We start from the raw sequence: 15,517 nt of genomic DNA, 5'->3' as shown, positions 1-15,517 counted from the left end.
CGCCCAAGCTCCCCAGAACCTATTCCACATGCCAGGTGAGACGTTGCCATGCCGTGCTGCGTCTGTTGTGCCTGGAAGCAAAGAGCCACACTGGCCCGGCACTCCTTTCAGCTTTGCGTTCACAGGCAGATGAGTGGCTAACACCGCTCAATTTGACAGTTGGTAAAGTGGTGTGTGACAACGGTGCCAATCTGCTTAGCGCATTGAAACAGGGCAAAATCACGCACGTGCCGTGCATGGCACACGTCTTAAACTTGGTCGTGCAGCGATTCCTTGTCAAATACCCTGGGGTCCAGGACATCTTGCGGCAGGCAAGGAAAATCTCGGCCCATTTCAGAAGATCTTACACGGCCATGGCTCGCCTTGCTGACATTCAGCGGCGACACCATCTGCCGGTCAGACGTCTTATTTGCGATTGCCCGACGCGATGGAACTCAACCTTCTATATGCTTGATAGGCTGCTCCAGCAGAAACGTGCAGTTAACGTCTACCTGTATGAACTCTGCGAAAGAAACGGTTCTGGGGAGCTGGGTTTTTTTTCACCGCGCCAGTGGCTGCTCATGCGCGACACATGCAGACTTCTGCGGCCATTTGAGGAGATCACCAAACTGGTCAGTCGCAGCCATGGCGCCATCAGTGACATGGTACCTTATGCCTTCTTTCTGGAGCGTGCATTGCGTCGTGTCATTGATCAGGCTGTGGAGGAGCAGGAGCGGGAAGATGAGGAAGTCGCAATGCTGGATGAATTCCCAGGGGGGGCTACTCTATCTGAGACAAGTCAACAACAGGAGTCTGATGAGGAGTCAGAGGAGGATGGTGCCGGGGCGGATGAGCAGGAGCAAGAAGAGCATGCTTTAAACCTTTCTGGGATCCCTGTTGTGCGAGGATGGGGAGAGGAGAATGAAGAGGACGACATTATCCTGGATGATGAGCAGGAGCCAGGCCACCACACCGCTTCCACTTTAGTGCAAATGGGGGCCTTCATGCTCCAGTGTTTTAATAGGGACCCCCGTATAAAAAGCATGAGGGTCAAGGACCAGTACTGGGTGGCAACGTACTTAGACCCCCGGTACAAACACAAAATGGCGGAAATGTTACCGCCGTCGCAGAGGGCTGTCAGAATGCAGCACTTCCAGGCCTTGCTTCGAGAAATGCTGCATTCTGCTTTTGCGTGCGCTGGCAGAGGAGCAATTCCCACTCCCAGAGAAGGATTTGCGGGTACCAATCCAACAGCGCCTGCAAGAAGAGGCCGGTTTGAAGATGTGTTGGTGACTTCGGATATGAGGTCATTCTTTCAGCCGACCCATCGACAGGTGTCATCCGGATCCAGCATCAGGGAACGCCTAGACCGTCAGGTGTCCGACTACATTGGGTTAACGGCCGATGTGGACGCTCTGAGGAGTGATGAACCCCTAGACTACTGGGTGGGCAGGCTTGACCTCTGGCCAGAGCTTGCCCAATTTGCAATCGAACTGTTGGCTTGCCCCTCATCCAGTGTCCTGTCCGAAAGGACGTTCAGCGCAGCAGGGGGGATTGTGACCGATAAGCGTACTCGCCTAGCTCACCACAGTGTTAACTACCTCACATTTCTAAAAATGAATGAGGCATGGATCTCGGAGGAATTCAACACATGTGACCAGTAGACCATGTATATGTCTATAAACTATTTTTTTAATCAAGCACACAGACCTTCTTAATTCATTTGGCTCACTTCCTTGACCCAAAAAAGCACACCGTACTATATGCCCCTACCCTCCTCTTTGAAGAGGTTGAGCGGTGTCATATTTCTACTGGGGCTGCTTATGATATCCCTGTGCTGTGCTGACTTCCTCCTGGGGGTTCTTATTATGAAGGGATCACACTATCCCTGTGCTGTGCTGACTTCCTCCTGGGGGTTCTTATTATGAGGGGATCACACCATCCCTGTGCTGTGCTGACTTCCTCCTGGGGCTGCTTACGGTGCTGCTGTCAGTGCTGTATGTCACGGTGCTGCTGTCAGCGCTGTATGTCACGGTGCTGCTGTCAGCGCTGTATGTCACGGTGCTGCTGTCAGCGCTGTATGTCACGGTGCTGCTGTCAGCGCTGTATGTCACGGTGCTGCTGTCAGCGCTGTATGTCACGGTGCTGCTGTCAGCGCTGTATGTCACGGTGCTGCTGTCAGCGCTGTATGTCACGGTGCTGCTGTCAGCGCTGTATGTCACGGTGCTGCTGTCAGTGCTCTGTATTACGGTGCTGCTGTCAGATGCCTCTATCACGGTGCATGTGTCATTCCGGTATGTCACGCTGCTGGTGATCATCTCCTGCACCCTCTTCTTTGCCTACCCTGGTCCCTGACCTTCCCTCTCCTCCATTGCCTTCATTAGCTCCATAGTCCTGAATTGTTAGAACAATTTCCCAAATAAAATAAAAATGCTTGTAGTTATCGATCCCAAATTCACCTCATACATGTATTATGTCATTGTCCAGATGGTGGGACTACGTTTTACCCCCTAATAATTACCACGTGGCCGCAAATTCGACATGAAGGTTTGCAAAGTTCGCCTCCCATTGAAGTCAATGGGGCCCGCGGCGAACGTTCGGTTTCGCGAACGTTTGGGTCCGTTCGCATTTCGCTTTCGCGAAACGTCCCGTCGGAAGTTCGTCCATCACTATCAACTACAGGCTGATGCATAGTTGGGAAGGATTCTATTGAATCAGGTAACTCATGAGTCTCATCCCCAGAGTCAGCAGCATGGTTGTTTGGAATGCATCCCTCTCCATCCAGTCTGAATCTGGCCTTAGCGGGACTCCCAGAAATAGGGGATAGAGAGTAGTGCTGAGCGCTAACAGGAGAGCCATCACTACTGTGCCCTGAGTCTGTTTTGGGAGAAGTGCTGGTCATTTTGCCTACAATGCTGCTGCTTGTGTGGATAGAAGTCCATCAAACGCTGAGGCTTGCGCTGCTCCTTTCTTTTCCTGGACATGCTGCGGGAGTAGTCCGGAGGTGGTTCGCCGTTCAGGAGGGGTGCTTTCGGGTCCCGATGGGGTGATATGAGCCACTATAGCTGGGCGATCGCAGGAGCTCCGGATCTATGCGACCATCCGATTTCCACGCAGGCCACGCCCCACACAGAAGGTTTTTTACCTTCATGCATAGGATGCATGATGGTAAAAAACCTTGTGCCTTTACAACCACTTTAATTTGAGGAAAAAAAGAAGATACGTTTTTTTCATTTAAATGTCACCATAGCAGCTCCATGAAAGCTAACGCTTTGGCAACAATTTGCTGATTTCCCAGCAATGTCAATTTTGTATGCTCATCATATAATGATTTGGACGGAAGTTATCCTTATATGATCCCTTTATATTGAAGAGGCCATCGAATTACCAGAATCTTCTGAGCTCCAAAATCTTAATGATGATAATTGTAATATGAATATTTTAGGAATTAAAGTGGAAATCCAACTTCATTTTGAGTCTAAAAGCAGCCAGTGGGTGTGGTTACTGAAAGCTAGTGACATCACAGAGAGGCACACTGTTCCTGTGTAGCCAGTGGGCGTATACAGGATGGGAGGAGCTGATCATAGGTCCCAGTGTTCTCTTATTAGTAAGGATGCATTGTACATCCTAATTCATGAGAAAATGAAGAAATAAAAAAAAGAGCCATCCACACAGGACCGGGGGGGGGGGGGGGGTGCAGTGCACATGTACAGTATAGCTGTGCTGGCCTTTGAGTGAAGACTAGCACAGGAGAAGGGAGCTGGATATGGAGGAGGAGCTGTCATGTGACTTTGGACACCCCCAGACACCCCTCAATGCAGACCCCCCTCAGTACAGACACCCCCCCTTGGTGCAGACACCCCCCTCCCAGTGCAAACCCCCCAGTACAGACACCCTCAGCAGTACAGACACCCCCCCAGTGCAGACCCCCCTCAGTACAGACACAACCCTCCTTGCAGACCCCAGCAGTGCAGACCCCCCCAGTACAGACACCCCCTCCCCTCAGTGTAGAACACCCCATCAGTATAGATGCCCCCCCTTACAGACCTCAGAACAGCAGATACACACAGCAGTTTGTGTCTCTCGAGCTCGGGCTCCTCCTCCTCTGTGGATGTAAACAGAGAGGAGGGGGAGGCGGCTTCGTTCCGTTCTGCTGAGGGACACAGCCGCTGTGCGAGGCACAGGGAAGCGGGCGTTGTTAGTGGTGCTGCTACCCATGGGTGTCACCCCTCTGGCGGGTGTCACCCGGGTGTGGCCCGCATCCGCCTAGCAACGCCACTGCAGCTGCTATAAAAAAAAAAACATGAATTTCTAAAGCACGTCGATGTCCTTTACAAATGCAACTAGCATTCCACTGTCTTCAGGACCCTGAAGCCAATAGAGAGCTATTAAAATGAAATGATGTGAAAAATAAAAGGTCACATGACCTGTCACGGTCTGCCTGCCTTTTTTGGGCACAGCTTTCAAAGTTCAGTTTCCATTTAAAGATAAAGACAATGGAGTTGATTTACTAAAGGCAAATAGACGCTTTGCAAGTGCAGTTGCTTTAGAGATTAATAAATAAAGTAAAGCCTCACTTTGCAAAGATTACTCAATTACATGCAAGGAAAAAAAAAATTTGGACAGCACCTGATTGGATGATGGACATTTACTAAGCTCTGGAGCAAAGTGCATAGTCTATTTGCCTTTAGTAAATCAACACCAGTGCTACCTTGCCTTCACAGGGCAAAGCAACAGACTGCCACCACTTTTTATACCCATATCCGTCACTGATCTTTTCTTTGTCACAGCTGATGCTGAAATCACTGTTGTTGGCTATCTGGGGAAACAGCAACATCTACCAGTCATATGACAGTGTTCAGGTGTTTTGCTTGGTGTCTATTAATGTTCTCTGCAGTATAAACTGAGGAAACAACTAAAACTCTGTAGTGTAATAATATTTGCTTTACTAAATAGAAAAGACTGCACGTACAACTGCAATAAAAACAATTCATAGCATGCAAAGTATAACAATATCTGCATACAATTTACTGTACACATGCGCAAACGTTCTATCCTTCCCAACAAATAAGCATGGACCATGTATGTGATAGGAATAAGTATACTAATCAGCTACTAACTAACTTGGGTTTCCTGGTGGTGGAATCTTCTCATGGCCCTTGAGTCCAGCATAAAACATCTGTTTCCTCTGAAGCCTCCATAAAACGTACTTCTCCCATGTTCTTCAAGCACATGGCTTGTTCAAAGTCCTATTTCCCTCCCCCTATTTTCTGCTACATCATATCCTGTAGCCTCACTTCCTGTGCTGAGCTCATAAACCAGTCCAACAGGTTCATTTGCAATTAATAGGGTGGCCTTATATTCTAGCTTAAAACATGTAACTAAAATCTAACCATTCACATATCTAAGATATAAATAATCACCCAAATAGCCATTGCAACACATCAGGCCTAGCACTTAGCACTCAGATGTGTTAGGTAATGTCGCTGGGTGTGACTGAGGAAGGATCAGTGAGAGAGTGCAGGTAAGGTAGGGGCAAGTAGAAGGTCTCTTTAATCAGCACAGAGCTCCGCACAGAGACAATCTCTCTGTTTCTCATCCCTGCAAACTTAGAGATTCATTAGTAAAAGCAGCACACTTTACACATAGCTCCCAACTGTCCCTGATTTGGAGCAATGTCCATCTGTCCCTCATTCCTCCTAAATTGTCCCTCATTTTGGTCTGATTTCTATAGTTTTTTATAAAATGCAATTTTTATTTATCAAAAAGTGTTTTCCAGTGCTAAACATTTCATCTGATTTCTAAATTGCTGCATTTGTAAATTCCAAAAGCCAATATAAAGGGATAGTAGGTATTAACCCCTTCCTAGCTCATGTCATTAGTATAGTGAAATTGTATAATATTATTACTGATTACTGTAATAATGCCACTAGTGATGTCAGTGACAGTTAGTCAGTTCCCCCCAGTGTCAGTTAGCGTCAGATTGTTCACTGTACTTTCAAAGTCCCATTATAAGTCACAGCTCAATGCCATTAAAGTAAAAAAAAAAAAAAATAACAAAAGAAATTTCAGTATATATACCATAGTTTGTAGGGGCTATAACTTTCATGTAAAGCAATCAATATACAATTATTGGGATTTTTTCTCAAAGACATCTAGCAGAATACGTGTTGGCCAAAAATAATGAAGACATTCGATTATTTTTACTTTTTATTTGATATGTTTTATAGCAGAAAGTAAAAAATATATATTTTTTCAAAATTTATGGGAGATTTTTTTCCGTTTATATAGCAAAAAATAAAAAACCCAGCGGTGATCAATACCACCAAAAGAGAGCTCTATTTATGTGAAAAAAATTATATTAATTTTGTTTGAGTACAGTGTTGCATGACCATGCAATTGCCAGTTAAAGTAGTGCAGTACTAAATAGCAAAAAATGGCCTGGATATGAAGGGGTAAAATTTCTGGAGCTGAAGTGGTTAAAGTGCTTTTCTTCTAGAAAATGCAGATGATTTAGTGTGCTCTGTCTGCATACAGACAAACTATAAAAGCATGCTAATTGCTTCTAATATTAGCCACAGTTTTCCATTAACCACTTCAGCCCCAGAAGATTTGCCCCCTTAATGACCAGGCCATTTTTTGCGATATGGCACTGCATCGATTTAACTGACAATTGCGCGGTCGTGTGATGGTGCATCCAAACAAAATTTATGTCCCTTTTTCCCCACAAATGGAGCTTTCTTTTGATGGTATTTTATCACCTCTGCAGATTTTATTTTTTGCGCTAAAAGCAAAAAATGAGCGACAATTTTGAAAAAAAAATAATTTTTTTACATTCTACTATAAAACATTTCCAAAAAAAAAATGTATTCATCAGTTTTGGCCAATATGTATTCTGCTACATATTTTTAGTAAAAAAAAATCTCAATAAGCTTATATTGATTGGTTTGCGCAAAAGTTATTGCGTCTACAAAATAGGGGATAGATTTATGGCATTTTTATTTATTTATTTATTTATTTTACTAGTAATTGCGGTGATCAGTGATTTTAAGCAAGACTGCGACATTACGGTGGACAGATCGGACACCTAATGGACATTTTTGACACTTTTTTGGGAACCAGTGATGTTACTACAGTAATCAGTAAAAAAAAAGCTAAAAAATGCACTGGTATTGTACTAATGACACTGGTAGGGAAGGGGTTAACATTAGGAGCGATCAAGGGGTTAACCGTGTTCCCTCACTTTGTGTTCTAACTGTATGGGGGAAGGGTTCCCTGGGACAACACACAGATCCGTTTCCTGCATAGCAGAAAGACGGGATCTGTGTGATCTCCCCTGTAAGAACGGAGATCTGCCTTGTTCTCACAGGCAGATCCCCGTTCTGTCACTGTGGGGGAACAATCGCTGGTGGCGGGCGGACATCGAGTCCACAGGACCCACTGACTGGCTCCCCCGCTGGCCAATGGTAACGCGCGCTGCCATGCGCCCACAAAAGCAATTTCACAAGCCTACGTATACCGTATGGCGATTTGCACAGTCAAATCACTTTGCCCCAGTATAACTGCGGTGGGTGGTCGGCTAGTGGTTAATTCAATTTTTTCTTCAATAATCCAAGAAGAAAAAAAGATTCCAGTATGTGATTTTTTTTTTGCACTAAAATCCTTTTCAACCACTAATGTAAAATAATAGAAAGCCTTTGTGTACTATTCTTTGTATTGTTAGTTAAATTGGTACCCCTTTAAAATCTTTTTTCCTCAGCCCCCAGCACTGGGCCACCAGCGAAGATTACACCAAGTGTGGATAGCAGTAAAACAACAGCAACAATGCAAAGTACACATTGGAGAACCTCAACTGTCCCAATACCACAAACATCACAGCCAGGCAAGCAGTTCACTAGGACCTTATGGGTCACTATACAAGATTACACATTTCATGAACTTTTTTTATTTATGAGGCTCAGTTTTTAATATCAATGGATGATTATCCCTCAGGTACATAGCGGAAATAAACATAAAATACCTCTGCGCTACCTGTGTATAAAATTGTTCATACAAAGTGTGAATTAATTAAAAAAATTAAAGGTGTTGCTGCAACGCCTAGTGTGCTCCCACAGTAAAGTGATCAAGTTATATAAATGAAGTTGTGCAGCCTCTAAAGTGTCAAAATTCCTTTACAATGATACATCTATTTAAATTCAAGAAATATATGACGTGAGTATAAAATGATGTGGTCCACAGTCAAAGAATATATATATATATATATATATATATATATATATATATATATACTGTATTGGGTGATAAATCAATAAACTTCAATCGTGATAGAAATAGTCCACTTCCTTAATATGAAAGAATCCATATGTAATAATGTGAAACCATATGGTGTGCTTCCAACTTTATTAAACAGCTCCATGTTCACGGAACTCTCACCTTGATAAATACTCAAGTGCGCAAATGAGGTGAAACAAATGTCATTGAAAAAAAGAGAGAGAGAGAGATAAATAATTCCACAGTATTGCATTAAATGAATCTACAAATCTAAATATTAGCACGGGAAGACCGTCTGACCTAGTCCGTCAAAAAGTCCGGTCGGCATTACAGTACTCTTTCACTCAATAATGAAAATAATGAACTAAATAACTCAGAGGGATGTCCACACACATTTGAGCATAAAGTGTTGGATAAATGTATCTTTTTATATTTTTCCAGAAAACAAGAGATGTGAACCACAGTATAGCAAGGAGCTAGAGGAATGCAAGCAATCCATGCGTCAGGTGTGTATTACTGCTACTGTAATATAATATTGGAGTCCAGGGATGCTTTGGCTTCTATTCTTGCTTTGCAGAGCTGGTTCAAGGGAGAGCTGAATTTCAATAAGCATAGTCTTTTAGGTCCTGTTTATTATTACAATGTGCATTTCATTATACTTCAACTATTTGCTTATTTGTAAACTGGAACGCCCTGTGACTATGTTCAATTTTGATTCAAGTTTTCACCTACCTGTTTCTTTTTATTTTGTTTTCTAATAAAAATGACCTGATTAAAAAAAAAAAAGAGAGCTAAACTCTGGCCAGATATCTTCCCCCAGTAAACAGAACTCTCCCTCCAGCTCAGTGGTCTCCAAACTGCAGGCTCTGGACCAGGTGTAGCCTTTGCTTGCCTTTATCTGGTCCTTAGGGTGCTATGTTTCACACTGTTATAAAGCTATTGTCTACTGTAGGTAGTATTAGTTTTTTTTGTTTGTGTAGGTAAAATGCTTGGCTTGGTTGGCAGCCAAGCCTGTGTTTGAGTCTGGGTCGGGTGGGTTATCCAGGGAGGCTGGTATGATGCATCGGGCAGCATCTCTTGTACCCCTCCACTTCTGGAACTTGTGAGAAATTTCCAGAAGAATGGGAGGGAAGATAGGAGGAGCTGCCTGGAGTATTTATGAAGGCCCTGACTAATCTCCACCAGATGGGTTGGCAGGGGGCAGGCCATCTCATAACTCATTACTCAGGGTCAGCCAAGCAGGGAGGAGAGTTTGGGTGGAAGCTGCAGGTGGAGTGCTAAGGTGTCTGTTGGAGACCCTTGAGGGTAGCCTCCCAGTCTGGGGCAGGGTAACCTCATGTCTACGGACCCTCTACAACACACGGAGGAATTAGGAGCCCGTGAGCATGTCTGGGAGATCTCCAGGGAGAAGACAGCTGAGTCGCTGGTAAGTGAGGCACCTGAGAGGACTGGGGAGCACAGGCTGAGATGGTTGCAGTCAGTCTGGGAGGACTGTGGAAGATTAGCCAGGAGGGCTAGTGAAAGGGGCAGCTGCAGCCAGGTGGCAGTGCCTGAAGAGGTAATGCTGGTATCAGTAGCCACAGAAGGAGAGCTGGACACTGGGGCTTTGCTACACAACCAAGGGGGCCCCTGGTCCCTGCCTGTAATGGGCCTTTGCTTTATCTGACTGAGGCCTTTTTGTCAGATCATCTAACAGTGTTCTAGCTGGTCCTTAGATTTTTGTGCTGTAAGCAAGTGATGTGCTGGAGGAAGCTGAGGAGTATGTATATAGACTGTATAAAGAAGTTGTCCCTGAAGAGTTCTGCAAGTGGGAATCCCATAATACCCCTATCCCCTTCCAAGTTTTTTTTCCCCTCCATAAAACAAAACAAAACAAAACAAAGCACTGGACTGTTTCCTGACTGCAGTGTACTTGTGAAGATGCAGTATGCCTGGCTGTGTAGGGTGGGGGATCCCATTCTACTTGCGACTTCTTAGGGGGTGCACTACATAAGCAGTGGGGCACTTTTCCTTTCACTGACACTAACAATGGAGCATTATTCCTCCCACTGATACCAACAACAGAGTACTTTCACTCCCACTAATAATGATGATGGGGCATTGTTTACTCCCACTAATGCTGAGGCATTTTCTAATTTCACTTTTCACGGATCAGCCCCCTAAAGTTTGAAGGACAGTAAACGGACCCTTTGTTTAGAAAAATGTGGGACTGCTGCTCTAGCTAGTAGCTCCAATGATTTAAAGAAAAAAAATATCGAAATGGCCTCATCACAAGTCTTCTGTTTTCTTCGGGTGCCCAAGTCGCTGCTTAGTGACATGGACACTCCCACTTGGGTCCATCACCAAGGTATTTACAAGGTCATGTACAGGAGCCCTCTGATGACTATGTCTACCACTCTGATGACTATGTCTACCATTAGCCAATCAAAAGGTTATCTAAACAAAGCAAAAGTTTGGCCAGGGAGGTTTCCCACCAAACGTCGCCCCATTAATTAAAAACCCTACAATCTAAATGGCCCAAATACTTACCTGAATTTATGCTCATGTGACAGGCTCTGTATTAAGTCTTCCTTGGTTGCCCACATCATTGCTTAGTGACGTAGTCACTTCCAGTTGGGTCCAACCACAGGGTTCTCACAAGGTCCTGGAGACTCCAGTGGCAGCATGATGAAAAGACCAGTTGGTGGTGGCCTTTGATCCACTGGTGAATCTCCAGTCTTTGCTCCTGGAGGACTTGGGGTGTCACATGATGGCATATCTGGGTGAGTAAAAAGTGTCCTTTTTTTTAAATTGTGAATAGTTGGAAGTGGTATGGATGTGCAGAAAATTTGCCCTGGAATGGACTTTAACTGAAAAATACAGCACAGAAAAGAGATCTAATGGCCATAAGAGCCAATGATCATTTCTTTCCACAAGTAGACTGAAAACATTTGTCTTACTGTGCATCAATGTGAATGCCATATTGTCTCTTTTACTACAGGATGCATTTTGCTCTTTGTTGAGGGAGAATGCTCGTATTCAGGAACAATCTTGTCAAACCACTAAGACCAACAATTCCGTAGAGGTAACAAAAGAGCTGTTTTGATCGTTTTGTTATGTAGCTGCACATATCCTATACAGTCACTAAAGTATTAAACCTGCGAGGAAAGAAAAACAGGGGCTCTCCTTCTGAAAATGCTTACTAGATGCTTTTGCTTCAGTACTTTTAATTGCTTACTGGAAACAAGTATTCCAATATAGGACTATTCTTACTGACTTTTCCATAAACATACTCAGCTGCATACTTGTCCCTGATCAGAGTCTCAAAGTATTAACTTTAGCAGGTCAAGCAGGTTACTTGTGTAGCACTGACCCCCGAAGGAGCTGCTGGTTTGATTGGGCTTACCGTTACCTTCTTCTCCTCGATTTGTGTCTAGGGGTTTCCCGTGGTAGATGGCCCAATAACTTTAGAGACTGACGACAGATCCGCATTAAAGGGATTTTTATTTGAAAAAACTGTAGTCAACAAACAGACTCTTACTCTTGTGTCAAAGTCAATAATGAAGGACTTGCTTACTTTGACTAAATCCAGAGAATAGCCATTCACAACTGGATGTTCACTCAAGTTGGATAGTCCCTCTCTCACAAGGCCTAGCAGCCAACAAGGTGCTTAACTCAGGAACAAGTCTCTGCCACAGGCGTTGTTGTAGAACATACAGGAAACTAGAACTTGTGGAACACTCGTGTGATACCTGGATCTTTCAGCCAGTTTGGCGATACCCACGAGACTGGATTCACTTAGGTACTTCAGCCCCACCAGGCTCTTGCTAAGAAGCCAACCCGTACCTGGCCTTCTTCTGAAGAGTCCTCCCCTGGATAGCTACGAAGTTACTGGGCCTCTCCAACTACCGGAGACGACACTGAACCACGTCGGAATCCTTCTTTAGTTTCCTTGGCTCGGGCTAGCCAGAGAATAAGTGGGGTGGATCCGCACCCCAGACCATAGCCTTCCTGGGGGCTGGTCAGGAGGACCAGGACCATGGAGTCAGAACATACTTCTGGACCGGTACCCCAAACCACGTGACATTCGCATCTTAAGTATCCTCTCCCAGCAAGCACAGCAAGAGTGACACTCCCACTGGGCGGGCTCGGAGGGAAGGTAACCTTAAAGCACCCAACCAGACTTTGGTTCCATGCCTGCCAGAAGAGACAGTGTCCCCTGTGGCCAGGCTGAACATCCTATAGTCCAGTCAGACTAATGCTGAGGTCCCAATTTGGAACAATGGTACCCAAACCAAACTGCAGTTTAGGTGAAACATTAACTTTCAAAACATATAGCTCTTCAGGAGCCGGCGCTACACTTGCTTTTTCAGAAAGAGATCAGCAAAAACAGCCCCTGTACTTTCCTCAAGACAGATTTACTATAAAATTGAATTGCAGCTTAAATATTATTATTTTATAACTTTCAGACTAATTCCTGTGTCATTGTGGAGTACCCTGAATCCTAGGTCCAGAATGGACACATGGCTTCAATAATTCTTCAAGTAGAGATTTCCATTAATGGTTGTATGAACATTTAGGCACTCAGCAGAGAGCGATCACTTATAGTAGAATTTGTTAGGACCTCTGTGTTGCCAAGGGCAACAGAAAACAACAGCCAGGACAGATGGCAGAGCAGTGTAAGTCCTTAGACTGATGATCAGAGCAAATGAAAGAGAGTGGCAGAGACAGTAAGTTGATGGCCAGGCCAGGTGTGGACAAACAATTGTCACTTTTCCAGATGGGTAAATGGACTGGAGATACACAATAGCATATGTAACAGACTGATGATCAGAAATAGTTCAGACTAGCTGAGTGTAAACACAATCCAAACAATATACAGGAAATTAATGAAAGCAAACCAGACAGAATTCAAGACAGTCTTCTGTCAAGGGCATGAGCAAATAGACTAACCTTGTTGCTCAGGCATGGGCTTGAAGCTGTAGTCTCACTTTAAAGGTCACTAATGAGGACAGGTGTGGACAGGACAGACCTAAGATGCAGTGCTAAATAAAATGATGGCTTTAGATTTTAGTATTTATGTCTCCCAGCTAAGTGAGTGGTTCTGTGCTCATCTCATGCTTCAGGAGTAACATTTAAAATATAAATAATATGAGAAAATATATTTTATGTGAGGTGACACTATCCATCCAGGACTTTTAGTATCTTCTGGTCTCTCTTCTGGGGAGTTTCCAGGTGATGGAATTTTTTTCAAATACTTATTCTGAGTGTCTTTCATACTTTGTCTTTTATTTTTATAGCAAGTGGTCCAGGAATTAAATAATGTTCTCAATCATGTTGCCTTAACCAACTTGAGCACCTCAGAGCAACGTTTAGCTGTCACTTCCATAGTCAATAGTGTTCAGAACTCACTGTTGGAAACGTTCTCTAAAGATCTACAGAACCGTAACATCAGCACGCCAGAGCTAGGTAAGTGGGCAGTTAGAATTACTTCCAAGGTTTGAATAACTAGTTGCTGAGCTAGAGATGAACTGAAAGAATCAAGTTTACATTTTTCATTGTCATTTCAGAAAGTGTTTTGGAATTAAGTGTGAAAATTTGAAGTTGTAATAATAATCCATTCTGTAAAGAATGTTTTTAAAATCTCTATTTAACATTAAGGGGAATATTTAATGGGGTTTCGTACATGTTTTTCTTCTGGTCAGGGCTAAAATATATATATTGCATATGAAAATGTTGTATTTTCTTATTCATCCAGGAGGTGGAGCTTTTGCCTCCTTTTCAGGTGTCCAAGCTCTACTTATCTGTTCTGTTAAAGAAGTAATTTGTTTACAAGGCTCAGTAGCACAACCTGAAGTTTACACTCACAAGTGAAGGAGCCATAGAAATTACTGCAATCCTTTCTGTAGTATCATGTTTTTGGACACTGGTCCTAGGCTGCAAATTTGGAGACAAGCTCCCAAGAATATATTCAATTTCAGTTGTATTTTCATAAATATGTCCAGCAGATGGTTAACCCTGTCCACTAAGTCTCCCCCACTCCAATCTATGACCAGTGTTTCCACTCCCAATGGAACAAACACTACTATATCTCACTTTGTTCTCTATCTTCCTCCAATGCATGATCCTTTTCTCTATGCGGCCTTGCCTTCTCTTCCCCGTATCCATGGTCAACTCAACCTCTACCTCTCCTCTGTTCTCCCATCCATGATCCTCTGATTTCTGTCATCTTTCACTGTATCGTTGTTCCCCTTTTTCTGCCTCTCACAATGTTCCATGTGAAGCTGTTATGCCATGTACACACGACCGGACTTTCTGGCAGACTAGGTCTGACGGTCTTCCCGACTGACTTTTCAGTGGAGTTCCGACGGACTTTCCGAACGAACGGACTTGGCCACACACAATCACACCAAAGTCCGACGGATTTGAGCATGATGATGTACGACCGGACTAGAATAAAGAAGTTCATAGCCAATAGCCAATAGCTGCCCTAGCGTCGGTTTTCGCCCGTCAGACTAGCATACAGACAAAAGGATTTTTCGGCCGGACTCAAGTCTGTCAGAAAGATTTGAAACATGTTCTAAATCTAAAGTCCGTCTGATTTTTAGACCGCAAAGGTCCGATGAAGCCTACACACGATTGAATTGTCTGGCAGATTCGTTCCGTCAGACCTTTGCTGGTGAAAAGTCTGGTCGTGTGTACACGGCATTACTCTTCTCTGCCTTCCACCCTCATCATTATCAACTTTTACTCTGCCTAATTATTGCCTCGTGGGTGCACAACCAGTTACTATTCTGCCTCCTTCCCCACCTTCCCAAATATATGCTCAGATGCCACTCTGCCTTGACTATTGTCTAAATAGACTCCTGTCTATTTATTGACTAGTGGTCCTCAAACAGCTCCTGTTCTCCCTTTGTTCCCACTTGCTAATGGTCAGTCAGCTCCACATCCTATACCTGCCAGCTCCACGGTCAGCTTAAAGTGGTTGTAGACCTCAGACACAAAATATGAATGAAGCAAATCCCTTAATAGCGGCCTTTCTCAACCTTTTCAACATAGAGGAACCCTTGAAAAAATTTCAAAATTTTATTTGAGTATACAATCTCTTTTATTATCCATTTTCTCTGCTGCAGAGGTTCAGATGAAGGTTTCCAGGGATCTGTGTGGTAAAGGAGCCCCTTCTATAATTCTGACTGTTGTGGAGAACACCATGAGGGTGCCATGCACACATGTGCCTGGAAATACTGGTGAGTACAGCTTTCTTATAAAAAAGGCAAACAATGGCTGC

General features: G+C 44.0%; 1 protein-coding gene across 1 annotated transcript in view; it reads left to right on the top strand.

The window, feature by feature from the left end:
• Positions 1–15,517, top strand: part of LOC143961003 (adhesion G protein-coupled receptor E3-like) — a 105,209-nt gene that overhangs the window by 53,615 nt on the left and 36,077 nt on the right. Inside the window, exons 7-11 of the mRNA XM_077470105.1 lie at positions 7,739–7,861; positions 8,692–8,756; positions 11,231–11,314; positions 13,530–13,698; positions 15,363–15,476. Of these exons, the coding sequence (XP_077326231.1) occupies positions 7,739–7,861; positions 8,692–8,756; positions 11,231–11,314; positions 13,530–13,698; positions 15,363–15,476 (555 nt within the window). The remainder of the gene's footprint in view (positions 1–7,738; positions 7,862–8,691; positions 8,757–11,230; positions 11,315–13,529; positions 13,699–15,362; positions 15,477–15,517) is intronic.

The sequence above is a fragment of the Lithobates pipiens genome, unplaced genomic scaffold (genome assembly GCF_037356315.1).
Source record: "Lithobates pipiens isolate NorthernLeopardFrog02 unplaced genomic scaffold, aLitPip1_a1.2 Scaffold_8, whole genome shotgun sequence".
Taxonomy (NCBI): Eukaryota; Metazoa; Chordata; class Amphibia; order Anura; family Ranidae; genus Lithobates; species Lithobates pipiens.
This window is presented reverse-complemented; position numbering and strand designations above follow the sequence as displayed.